This window comes from Ammospiza nelsoni, chromosome Z, assembly GCF_027579445.1.
Source record: "Ammospiza nelsoni isolate bAmmNel1 chromosome Z, bAmmNel1.pri, whole genome shotgun sequence".
In the NCBI taxonomy this organism is placed as follows: Eukaryota; Metazoa; Chordata; class Aves; order Passeriformes; family Passerellidae; genus Ammospiza; species Ammospiza nelsoni.
In genome coordinates this window covers 77988339-78001950 of record NC_080669.1, presented here as the reverse complement: position 1 = coordinate 78001950, position 13612 = coordinate 77988339, and the positions used below count along the sequence as shown (strand labels likewise).

The following is a 13612-nucleotide window of genomic DNA, read 5'->3' as shown; positions in this document are numbered from 1 at the left end:
TCAAGTGATTGAGTGATTTCAAAATTTCTCTGTGCTTTTGCTTCATTGAATTTTTAGTGTATTTAATAACACCATCAACAGAAGCAAACTCCTACACCTGCACCAAAATTACACACCTGAGTACACTATGTTACCACTTGCAAGTTTTAAGTTAGAGTTTACACAGGCACAGGGAAATATAAAATGACAGATTATGCCAAAACATTACTTCCACAACTTCCCTCACAGGTAAAAAAAAAATTGATGAAAAAGTCTATGGCCAAATTACGTTGGAATATATGCCACAGCAAGACAGAACTTTTAAGTAACTTACACATATATTATCCATCAGTTTCTCCACTATTGGATTTTTCTATTAGCTCAGCCTTGAGATAACTCACAATAAATGTACTGATAATTTTCCATGTGAACTATGCATAAAGAGTAATCAAGGCATATGAAATAATGTGTTAAACACTCCACAGCTAAATCAGATTGCATGGTCACAGGTATTTCTTGTGGCAAAACAAGTCCTCAAAGCTTCTTACTTCCCTTTACACCTAATTTCCTCAAAAATACTTCTTATTCCTTGAAGCTCTCAAGATGATCTGTAAACTTGCATGGAAACAGGGAGTAAGAATCATTTTCATCAGGAATGAATGAAATGAAATCAGGAAATAGAAGTTCTGCTACCAATTTACAGTGACCAAGAGGTGCACCTCAGAAGGATACAGAAACCTCACAATCATCAAGAGTGGAAAAAATTACTACACTGTCCTTCCATTACCTTCTATAACCAATTCAATATGGCCCAGTTATCTTGACACTACCCTCACAGAAACAGTTTGGAAATAATTAGAAGAGTTCTACAAGGCCTCTGAACAGTGGACAGCTACAGATGTTATCATCTATCTGCACATATGTAAGGCCTTTTACATGGTCACACACAACACCCTTCTCTCAAACCCCAGGAGAGAGAGGTTTGATGCATGGACTGTTCAGGGATGAGGAACTGGTTGAATGGTCCCATCCAGAGAGTAGTGGTCAACTACCCAATGTCCAGATGGAAATCAGTGACGAGTGGTGTCCCTCAGGGGTCTGTACTAGGGCCAGGACTATTTAATACCTTTATCAATGACAGAGTCAGTGAGATTAGGTGCACTCTCAAATTTCCATACAACACCAAGCTGAGGTGGTTTGATAGGAGGCCATCCAGAGGGACCCTGACAAGCTCAAGAAGCAGGCTCATGGGAACATCATGGGGTTTAACAAGGCCAAGTGCTGGTGCTGCCCCTGGGCTGGGACAGCCCCTGGTGCCAGCCCAGGCTGGGCATGAGCAGCCCCAGAGCAGCCGTGCCCAGAAGGACTTGGGGGTGCTGTGGGTGAGAGGCTGCACATGGCCCAGCCATGGCACTCCCAGCCCAGAGAGCCAAACGTGTCCTGGGCTGCACCCAGAGCCCCGTGGGCAGCAGGGCAGGGAGGGGATTCTGCCCCTCTGCTCTGCTCTGCTGAGACCCACCTGGAGCCCTGCATCCAGCCCTGGGCTCCCAGCACAGGAACCACAGGGACCTGCTGGAGCCAGCACAGAGCAGAGACATGAAAATGGTCACGGGGCTGGAGCACCTCTCCTGTGAGGATACACTGAAGAGCTGGAGTTGCTCAGCCTGGAGAAAGCTTTGGGGGGATCTTTTTATGGCATTTCATTACTTAAAGGGGACTTACAAGAAAGATGGGGAAAGACCTTTTAGTAGGTCTTGCTGTGATAGGACAAGGGGTAATGGTTTGAAACAAAAAGAGGGTAGATTTAGAACTACACATATGGAAGAGAGTTTTAACAAGGAGGGTGCTGGAACACTGGATGGAACAGGATGTCCACAAAGGTGGTAGAAGCCCCAGAAACATTCAAGGCCAGGTTGGAGAGGGCTCTACATAACCTGATGTAGGAGAAGATGCTTTGGGTCATTCCAGAGGGGGATTAGATGAGATCCTGTTTAAAGGTCCAAACTATTCTACAGTTCTGTGAACATAAGATGGAATAAAAAATCCCAAACACTTCTGTTTCTGTGTAAGAGCCAGTGTAATAGGTCTCTGACTCTCTGAGAAAAAGTCTGCCACACTACTTTGACTTTTAGGTAGGACAGTACAGTACCATCTCCTCCATGGACTAATTAACTTAAGAGCACAAAACGAACATGGTTTTCCTTGGCAAATTTAATGGACAAGCTTACACTAATGTAAGACCTCACAAGTGAGATTAGTTTGATCCTTGTTTCCATCTTCTCTGTCTTACTGGTTCTTGAACTAAAAGGCAGGAAGCCAAACCCAGCTTGCTCCAGGCTGCAAACCTCAGTGTATTTAACTTCATTTTCTGTTAGACTTGTAGAACTAGTTTTTCAGTTGGGTTACCTGACTTTGTAAAAATGCTGCATCATCACAGCCACAGCACTTACCAGAACCCAAGCCAGGTAACTGGAGTTGTTCAGCTACACCTTACATGCACCATCTTCACCTCAATATCCAAACAGCATTTCAAGGCCTACATCTTGCCCCAGCCAGATGCCACTCAGCACAGTCTCATGAAAAACAGGCTGATGGACAGACAGGCTAGTAATATATGTAGGCTGTAAGACATTAATAAATGGGAACTGCAAACAGTAAATACATATTTTGCTGTTATGTATATATTAAATATGTTTTGCTACATATTACACTGTTCAGTGAAATACAGAGTGTATCAAGCATCTCCTTCCAACATCTGTTTCCATTCTGTAGATAACCAGGTATACATGTAAACTGTTAAAAAAAAGTTCTGAAAACAATATGCAGTAACATCTGAAATGTTAATTGAAATTATGCCATCTCAGTGAGAGTCTTACCCTCAGCCATACACATATACTTACAGGAATGCCTCTGCCTTCATACTTCAAGATATTCTCTTCAGAAATGCATATGGGAACAACAAAATACAAAGGCAGCCTAAGACAACAAAAAAGAGTTTCTTGGTCTCAAAAACTGAACAAAGAATAATCTCAAAGTTCCTTTTAATGATGGTAAGTGCTCTAACTCAAATTCTAACTATATATTCACCTTGCTACAATAATCTTTCCTACTAGATAATTCTATTGTCCTCAAAGCTGTGCCTTTATTTTCAGCTTGAATGAGGCTTTTCTCCCAGCCTTGAGGTCTGAACTATTTTCATTGCAACACTCCCCTGCCTTCACAAAGGTGTGATTAATTGTAACCTCTAAGACCGATTTCTAAGACTACCTTGGCTCTCTCATGCTTTGCTGTTTCAAAAGATACTCTCACAGTATTAAATAACTAGCTCTGTTTCCATACTTGTTAAGCAGTTCACATCCTAATTCAAGAATGTCATTTACTTTATCAAGGATTTCCAGCATCGACCAACACTATTTATGTTCACAGTTCAGAGAAGGAATGTAAGTTGGCTTGTAAGTACTTAAACTCAGTTTGGGTCTCCCAAGACAGAGTTATAGAATAGTTAAGACTGAAAAATACTAGTTTCCAAGGTCTGTGAACTCTTTCCAGATTTGACTACGAAACAACAGGAGAAGTGTACAATGCCTTGTATACATCCTAAAGAGCTCACCACTAAATGCTACTCTGCTAAACCGGCAGCCAAGCTCAGCTAAACTTTGCTAACCTTCTCCTAAAGGCAACACAACTTAACTTCCACCAGCACATTCTGCAGATTTATTTTAAACCAGTTACTTTTTCACCATCCAGCCTGCTCCCAACAAAAGCAGTGAAAAATCTCCAGTGCCTGTAACTTGAAATTTTACCACAGTAAAAGTACAGCACTGAGAAAGTGACATCCTAATGAGTATGACAGAAGTGTAGGTCCCAGACATATATATTTTCTATTCTCCACTTCTAGATATACTCAAAGCTTGATTTAACCAAGGTCCTGAATAGTTGAAGTTAACCTTGCTTGAATCAGAGGTTGTGCAGGATCACCTCCTGAGATTACAAACAAAATTATTCCCTAAATAAAAATGGAAACCATATCCTAAAAAGACTCCCAAAAACCTGTATAATCCCCAGCATCAAGGGTAGCACTGATTTTCACACATCCAAAGCTCACTATTAACCAGGGCAATCTTACTTTTCAGAGACTCTGTAGCCTTCGTTGGTGGTCACTGCTTTGTATTTCACATTCCCTTTGGTCCGCTCCAGCTCATCACGCCAGTCCTCCAAGGTTTCAAACATCACAGTTTGGTTCCTCCCATCTGTCAGACATCAATAAAATTAACTTTGCAGACTGTCAGGAATTCTAACACAAAAGCAATCCTAAGTAAACGTGTTAGTTAAGGTAAGCAAGCAGAACCTCTTGCGTACCAAAAATCTCGAGTCAAAGACAAAATGCCTTTGTACACCACACTGCCTCAGTCTGATCGTCAACAACAGCAAATATCAGATACAGCTGTTACTAATAACTTCAGGAACAGTTTCTCCTGCAGAAATGATTAATTTGTTACAGAACTTCCACACAGCTGGAGCTGTCCTCACACCCAGCCTAAAATGCAGCAAATATCATTTTATAGTAATGCAGCTGACTGGCATCTAATCCTGTAGTTTAAATGCAGAATTAACAATCATACCAAAAACCTTTCTACAAAATTTCAGCTACTGCATTTCATTTAAGGTTCATTTTTTTCCTCATGAATAGCTTTGCACTGAATAGAACATCTCAGGCACTCAGAGCAGAAAATTAATTACAGCAATTCAGTCTCAATACTTTCAATTTGGACTCTTCCCTGTAATTCTACTTAGCCACCTCAGAAACAGTTAAGACAGCAGCTTGATTCAACCTCAAATCTTGTATAATAACCATATAATTTATGGAGTAATGTCAATTCTTTTAAGCACACATCCTAATTGACTAACATTCTACAATATCAGCTAAACCTGAAATAGCAAAGAGAGCTATAATTTCCATGGAAGACACAATGGTAACTTGAAACTTTTCACTGTAAGAAGATAAGGTAGATGAAAAATTTACAGCTCAGAACAGAACATTATTGATGAGCTCTTGGAAACAGGATTTTAGAGGTATCAGACTATGAAAGGCATAAACAACAATTTCTACAGTCTATTGGTCTCATCCTGTACTAATTTTACGAAGAATGACTCTGAGCCACTTACTACTGAACACAGCTATTAAAATAGGAAAGAATTGTGGGACAGCACTTTGATGTTGCTTTAAAGAGTAGGCTTCTCCCAGGCTCTGTCTCTACCTGGAAAAGCCTGCAGTCTTTTCCATTGTTTGTAGCTGAAACAGAACACCAGTTTCAGGTGAAGCCTGCAGGAACTACCTGAGCCAGCAATGTGCCTTCCTTGCAGCACACAGGCAGTGTGCTCCTGGGCTGCATTTAGCAAAGCCACCGTGTACCAGCTGAATGAAGCCACCACTGCTCTCAGCTGGAGGACTGTGCCCAGTGCTGGGCTCCTGTTTGAAGGCTCCTGGATCAGGTCCAGTGAAGGCCCTCTGTGATCATTAAAGGGCTCAAAACACCTGACATGAGGAGAGACAGAGCTGGGGTCACTCAGAAAAGAGGGCTCAGGAGGGGCCAATCTCCCTGTGTATACAAACACTGGGGTTGGAACACTGTTTATATACACTGTTTATATACTCAGTGTTTATATACTCAGTGACTCGACAAGAGGCAGTTATGCACAAGCTGAACTACAGCAAATCCCAAATACACATTACAGTAATGTTTTCCACTACAAGGAGGGTCAAACAATGAAACTGACTCTCCAGAAAGGCTGTGGAGTCTCAATACTTGGAGAAACTCAAAACCCAACTGGACATGACTCAGCTTGGTGCAGTTAACCCTACTCTGAAGAGGGGCATATGGACAAGAACATTACTAGATAATCTCCAGAGGCTTCTTCAAACCTCAATGATCCTGAAATTCCTTGACATATTTTGGTGTTTGACTAATACCTTGCATACATCAAAACCTTCCTCTGTGAAGGGAATTGGCGTTGCTGGTGCATTAAGGGTCAGGTTCCTAATTCGAAACAGCACTATTATTTCCACTAAAGTCTGAATTACAGAATGCCAGAAAATACACTGACAATTTTTTGTCCTGAATTTTGCAGCCTAATGTACTATTCAGCCAAGTTTGATCAAGTGGGAAGATTATGTAATAAGTCAGATATAAAAGGAAGTCAAACCTATGCTTTTCTTGCAATTGCCTGGAAGAAGCATATTGGTTGCAAATAAGAGCAAAAGGGGAAGCACTTTTTCATAGGATGCCACTGCAAATGCAGTAAGTTCAGAATTAAGAGCAGGAAGTCTAGTTCACAGCAGTTACACAGAAAAACCACACTAAAAGCAAGCGAAGTATTTTCTAGATGAACCATGTGAAAAGCATTTGCACATTTTAATCACAATAAGTTTTCAATCTAGGGATGCTACTTTTGCTTAGAAAATTTCTGTGCAATTTCCTGAAGGACACTAAAACCAAAAGGAGACAATTTAGAGTTTTTTAGCAGCATGCTTAACAATGTACAACAAAAAAAAAAAATCTTTTGAAGCTACCTACCAGCAGGACAGAGCCGTAAGTTGAGCACAAAATCAACTGTAGGCCTCCCAGACTGCTTAACAAACTAACTATGCAACAAACAGATCAAAAAAACCATTTACCTGTGTTGTTTGGAGCAGCTGATGCATAAGAGAAGAGAAACAAACGTTTAAGCAGCTTAGGAGTCTGGCTATGATGAACTATACCACTGACGATCTAAAAAAGGACCAAAAATTAACACCCAAACACACACCAAGTCTGTCAGTGTAGGAAAAAATAAAAGGTTGTTTTATTTTTTTTTTTTACCAACCCCTGCATCTAGGTTTTAAACAAAACTGATGGGTTCTATCCTCAACAGCTGAAACCTGACTTTTCAGAAAGTTTCTATGTTTTCTGCAAGACACTACCTATGTCGTCTAAGTAACATGACATTTGTTTAACCTCCAGAATTACTCGTATTTAAATAAAGTTAGTTGACTCTTAGTTTGGAGTAGAGACTAGTTTCTCAAAAAACCCAAAGTTATCAGGAAAGTAACACTATACTGAAGTCTAAAATAAAATGAAATTATATGTCACAAACAGAACAGCTTCACAGCTTGTCCGAGTTGGAGCTAAGTTCCTGTAGCCCTCCCAAGTTCCAGTTTTCTTTAAAAAGCCACTGCACCTGTCTTTTAACTGCTATGCACAATGAAATGCTTAATAAAAATCAATCTTTTACTTTCTGTCTTAGCTGGAAATTATCAGAAAACACTTCCAAGTTTCAGGGTGAATTTCATCCTTCCCTCATCCTCACAACACCCAGCACCAAGCCAAAGACAGAAAAGCAAATTAAGTTACTATACATACTCTTTTCACTTCCTCTTCTTTTGTGTATCTCAGGCAGAAATTAAATACTCTAAGGTCTTTACAGTAGATAATTAACGTCTCTGGGTATTTTCTTAGCTGTCCTGTTAGAAGTTTCTTTTTCTCATCATAAACTGCAAAATGAAAAAGAAAAGTAAACATCAAAAAGGGACTTGTAATGTTAATAAAGTTGTCCCTGACTGACTTTCCAGAATTCTCAAGAAACTAATTCAAGCCCAAGTTTTCTCAAGACAAAACAAGCATCCTACAACACAGACTGACAAGCCACAACCTTTTCTTTTAAAACCCAGCAAATTACTTCATACAAGGTAAATGGCAAATTTGCAGCAAACCAGTTGCTCAGTGGCTGTATTTATTCACATACTGATTGCACACCAAGTTTAAAATTTCAAGACCTATAAAGAACAATTAAGTAGTTTTACCCAAGGGGAAGTCCCCAGACATCTGAGATCATTCTAAGTTCCTTAATTTTTTTTTTAACCTCCAGGAAGTCCCCAAGGCAAACCTCTGCTCATTTCTCTTTGAGGATGTACCATTTCACAACTTCAAGTGCTGCCAGCTCGGCCACTGGACATAAAACTAAAGTGTCTCATAACCATCACTGGTCTGCCTCAGTTCACTCTTTCAGAAATCTACACCACCATTTATAAACACACTGAAATACTCATAATTAGTCCAGGAACAGGATTCTCAATAAAGCCTTCCCATACTTAAAATGATCCATCCCATTCTCATTTATCTTTTTTAGCAGTACTGGCACACCTCTAAGCTCCCATGCAAAGCGCTTGATTTAGCTGGCACTTAAAACCTCCTTTTGTATCTCCTGTAATATGGTGAAGATATCATGCATCTCATAAAACAAAGCTCCCTCAGACAAACAAAAGGAATTGTTTGAGAATTTGGTACCTGTACTGCTATTGTTCAAATGAAACGAATATATCCATATTTATAGAAATAGTTGATACACTGGAAGATCATTGTCTTCCAAATTTAGGGACTTTTCACAGTACACCCTCTGCTTTGAACAACTGCATTTTGAAGGAATCATTTTGTCTGTTCCAGTGGACAATTAATCAAATAAATTAAAATTAATTTGACAAGCTTGAGGGATAAGACTGGGTTCTGATAAATTTCTTATCTGTCATTTCATTATTAAAGATAACTGCAGCTGCTTTTTAATAATGTATTGGTTTTCTAAAAAGGATGCATTTGTACAAGGAGCACCAGCACTCCAAGTCTCCCAGGGGTAAAAAGCTGACTTACCTCCATATATTTGATCTATGCACTGCAGAGTTATGTCATTTTCTCCTACAATCTTATTCTTAAATTGTGGCTCCTAAAAACATGAAGGAAAAAACAGAAACATCACACTACAGGAGCACCTTCTGCCAAGTAAAGGCTTTCCATGCACTGTTTTACTATCAGCATTACTCCTTATTCCTAGAAGCTGTGTAAGGCAGGACACTGAAGAACAGTTATTAAAATGCAAGTTATACACACAATATAGCTTTATTTAAGTCTCAGCCATGCTTGAACTGTAGATTCAGCTTTTACTTTTCAAATAGCTTCAAAGCATACATTTCTACTGAGAGTCACTTTTCAAACAAGAATCACTGCAGTAAACAGGAAATACAGTAGCTTCATGTAATCCAAGCCCTTTTATGACAAGTTTCCTTGCTATGGGAACCTGGCAGGAAACACAAAGCCTCTTAAAAGAACAAGTATCCCAAGAACACACTAACATTAAAATCAGATTTATGACTGGGTAAATTGAAGACACACACACAGCCCAACTACCTAATCTACTGTGTAGCCAAACTTGAAGTGATTTGGAGCTCCCTTCACTTCTACCTTTCCATTAGTACAGTTAAAATTGGCATTTTTAGCAATGACACAATTAAACACTATTAGTTTCAATATTGTTACCAAAGAGCTGATGTACACTACATTAGCAAATTATATCTTACTGTGAAGAGAGTTAACCTTATTCAAGTTACTTCCAGGTCTGTGGTACTGTGAAGCAGGTAACTAATCCTGAACTTTTGTTCAAAGAAATATAGTTGACTTGGCATGTTATAAACCCAAGGTTTAAAGCCAGGAACAGAAATTAGCATGATTATTACCAACTTTCCCCAGATCACTTGAGATTTACGTCAAAAGATTCTGCAGCTTTGTCTTAATTAATTCCAGAAGGTCCAATAGCCTGTACTTGGCTGCAGAAGCCTTAGTTTAATATTTAAACTTCTTGAAATTTAACCCAAATAAACTTCTGACTACAATCGATATGTGTCAAATCATATTATTCTCTTTAACTGTCAAGATCACCTTGAAGGTGGGAGCCACTGGACTCCCTTTTCACTTCTAATGCACCTAATTGGACTAAACTATTTCAATGCTTAAGCTCATCAAAAGCATGATGGCACTGTGGCATTACCATTCTCCTCTGACAGCTCAATTTGAGCACCTAAACCAAAGGAAAAAAGATTGAAATAACTTTTAAGATTTGGGGAGTTTTTAGCTTTCTCAGTGTTTGCAAGCTCAACAGCACTAGGTTTTAAAATCTTTTCAGCACACATTGGACTTTGAATGAAATACTTCAGAGTTTCACTGAGCTACATAAATTTTCAGAGCATTTCCGCTGAGTATTAGCTTACTCAGTCTTGTACAGCCTGAAATGATTCTGCAGATGTAGCCCAAAGTAAAATCAGGCAGATGTTTTCCACCATCAGAAACATTCACACTTCCACAAATGCTACCAAGACAGAGAGTCAGAAATCAGCTTTAAACAAACTGTTGATTAGTTTTCAAAAAAATGGGTTCTTTTAACTTAAACTTCACCAACTCACAAAATATAAAGAGTTATAAACTATGTCTAATCCAAGTGTCCACATAAATGCTTGCACTGCTGCTGCTTAAAATAGTCATTAGAGATTGAGAAAGGATCAAGCAGATGCAGACTAATTCAAGTTATTCTGCACCCATTAGCAAATTTTACACATTTATGCTCATTCAGCATCTTTATATAAGGGAAAGATTTATGCAGAGCCTGTTTAGTCATAATTAGAAGACTTGTTTTCTTACATTATCATCTGAAGCAGAATCATCAAGGAAAGAAATCTTAAAGTTTGTGCACACAAGTTTCCCGTAAGTGCCACGATGTGACCCATCTTCTTGCACATACTTGCACACTGTGCTGGCTTCACAGAGCAGCAGTTCACCTGTGGAGAAGAAACAATGACTTGCAACATTAACTGACATTTACAATTGAATTATTTCAATTGTTATCTCAATCACAGCAATAACTTCCTGGCAGTTTCTCAGAACTCTATGCCTAAAGATAGTTCATCACTGTTACACAAACCCACTACGAGGCAGCTCCTGGAATCTGCTGTAATCTTAGTGGTAATCTTAATCTCCCAGGTTACTAATGTTATTCCAGAAGGCCTGAACTGCAGATGTTTGGGAGTTCTGTAACCACAGGTACTTGTGTCATGGCCTACTCCAAATGGCAGAAAAATAGCAATCATTCGAGTGTGTAATTGAAAAAAAACCAAAACCCAGCAAGAGCAGTTTATATAGTCAATAAACAAGTAGAAAATTATTTCAATCTTCCTTACTGTTAAACTTTAAGAATGCTGAAACTTTGAATTTGTTATTTCAAGTTCAATGTAGTTATTTTTTCATAGCTTTGACTATTTTACAGGTCCCAAGGCTATTTTGGAAGTCTCAAATACAGGTTTGCATAAATAGTAGTCAATTAAGTTCTCTTACTAGAATTCACAGGAATTGAACTTCAAATTTAAAAAGTAAAGTTTTAATAGATGTGATCAGACCCTTGGTCTTTCCTAAAAAGCGTAGGAAACCCAAGAGAAGAACACTAATTTATTGTAAACTTTTACATGTATTTGGTCTTTCCTTATCTTAGAAAATATTTTTAAACGAGGAGTAATTGTAAATTACAAAAGAAAATATTAACAGTACAAGAAACATTGGAAGGCCCATGTAACTCACAGCAGAGACAAAGCCACTAGAAGGTAAATTTCCTCTAGTTCTTGTCTTCAGTTCCAAACAAACAAAACCCACCCAACTTTAACTTCTAAGAAACAGGGCAAACTCAAGTATTGACAGCTCTCCACATGCAGCTTACCTGAGGATACTGACCTCAGTAAAAAATTTGTTTTTATAGAGTTTTTGACACCGCATGCAGATAGAGATGTTAAAAACATTTCAACCGGCATGGGTTTTTAAACCAAACCCTGTATTTACTACTTGTGACACTGATGTCACACTGAAATGTTTGCTGCAGACATGGAAATATTTAAGTATTATTCATTAATCACTAATTTTTATTACTTAAAACTAGTAATATACAACAGTTACCAGGCAGTAAGTGAGGATTTACTTCCTTTTCTATGGGTTCCTTTATGTGTATTTCCTAAAGAAAGAAAGAGTAATTATTACTTTGCAAAGATCATACCTTCAACACATACTGTAAAGAACTACACCTTCCCACTTTAATTCCTCACATCCTGGCAAATAAAAATTAAGGAAAAAAGCCTCCTAAATGAAAGGAGTTTATGTCTGCAATTTGATCTTCCCACTTAATGTTAGAAGTCTATTTGCTAAGTAATTGTTTTGACATCCACAGTGTCAGTTACATGCATTTGTGAACACACAAAAAATGCACTATTTGTGCAACAGACAGAAATAAAACATTACCAATATTTTTTAAGTTCTCTCAGCACACCTAAATGGATAAGCATAAACTTAGTATTACAGCACCATCTCCCAGCTCAATCATAAGCTGTTCCATGTATGACTTGCTACTGTTTCTAATGTACCCTTCGGTTTTTCAAGTTTCATCCACGACTCCCTGTTTCTGATTTTTACATACATTTCAACCAAAGTACAAAAGTTACCTAAACAGCACTGACATGACTATATGGAAAAGTATTTCAGGATCTCAGAGCAAAGAGGTAAAACCTGATGACAGGAGATTCTTCAGTTTGGACCCAAATTGCCCAAAACAAACATATTAATTTCTTTGTGTCACTTATTCTAGCCTTTAGGCACTGACAGTTGGGCTAAAATCTCCGGCCAAAAGACTATTAAACTAGAGGAGATGCTACACCCTTCCTGCTCAGCCTGTTCAGAACTTCCTCCTCCAAGCCCAAATCACTTTGCCTGCATTGGAGTCTTTCTGGAAAACCATTAGTTAACTGGAAACCCCCCCAGGGGCACAGCAGTAAGCAAGCTAATTTTAGTTTGTCACCAGCATCCAGTCAGCTACTCCAATTCAAGGAAAAGAATCAAAAGAAGATATAAGCAATAATAATTTTGCTGGATTAAATACAGAGAAACAAAAGCCCCTGAGAGTACAAAAATAAACAGCCTCTGCCATTCATATAAACACTTGCACTCCATACTCAGAAGACCTAGAACTAAGTTTGAAGGCTGCACAGCAAAACCACCAGGAAACCACGTCATGAGAACAGCAGAGATGTTCAAGATAGCCATAAAGAGAAGAAGGCTACAAAATGAAAGTAGTAGTGGTGTGAAAAAAGAAATCCATAACTACAGCTGACAGCTAATAGAGAAAACAAACCCCCGTTTGCTGCCTTTGCTGTCTAAGTGTGGATGCTGTAGAAGTAATATTATTCAAAGCTCAGGTTTGTCAGGTAAAAAGTTAGCTAAAATGCTACTATGACTTAGCCTGAATACTTCTGCATTCAGAGAAGGAATATATACACCTTTTCTTCCCCCAGCATGGTCTCTTCACCAATGGTAGCTTTAAACTAAATTTTGGGTTTACAAGTGCCTTTAATAGCTCTGCCTTGTACAATCACTCTTTGTGTCCAACTACATGCAACACTGCTCAGAAAACTGCATGCCAACAATCACGCCCACAGAACAGTAACAGTTATACCAGCCAGGTGCTTTTTCCAGCACCTCTGGCTTTGGGAGATGCCAGAAAGAATGTAATAACTACTGTTCTGCACACACACTGTTCATACTTACTGCCATGAGTACCACCTTATGCTAGTGTTGGAAGAACTGAAGAAAAAAAAAATCTGACCCCAAAGAAGTTCTTTGAGCTCACACCCATTTGTTAAAATGTAATGAAGCTTTTATAACGGGTTTCAACAGCAAATAATCTTGAACAAGTGGTTACAAGTTTCTGGTTGCAAGTTAAAATTGGTTATCTTCTGAATGGA

The 13612-nt window shown here is 38.7% G+C and overlaps 1 protein-coding gene across 1 annotated transcript in view; it reads right to left on the bottom strand.

Annotated features, from left to right (window-relative positions):
• The window catches only part of MTMR12 (myotubularin related protein 12), a 33071-nt gene that overhangs the window by 13332 nt on the left and 6127 nt on the right, over positions 1-13612 (bottom strand). Inside the window, exons 2-8 of the mRNA XM_059492884.1 lie at positions 11778-11832; positions 10479-10615; positions 8661-8733; positions 7380-7510; positions 6656-6749; positions 4106-4229; positions 2880-2955 (exon numbers count right to left, since the gene is read on the bottom strand). Coding sequence (XP_059348867.1) covers positions 2880-2955; positions 4106-4229; positions 6656-6749; positions 7380-7510; positions 8661-8733; positions 10479-10615; positions 11778-11832 — 690 coding nt within the window. The remainder of the gene's footprint in view (positions 1-2879; positions 2956-4105; positions 4230-6655; positions 6750-7379; positions 7511-8660; positions 8734-10478; positions 10616-11777; positions 11833-13612) is intronic.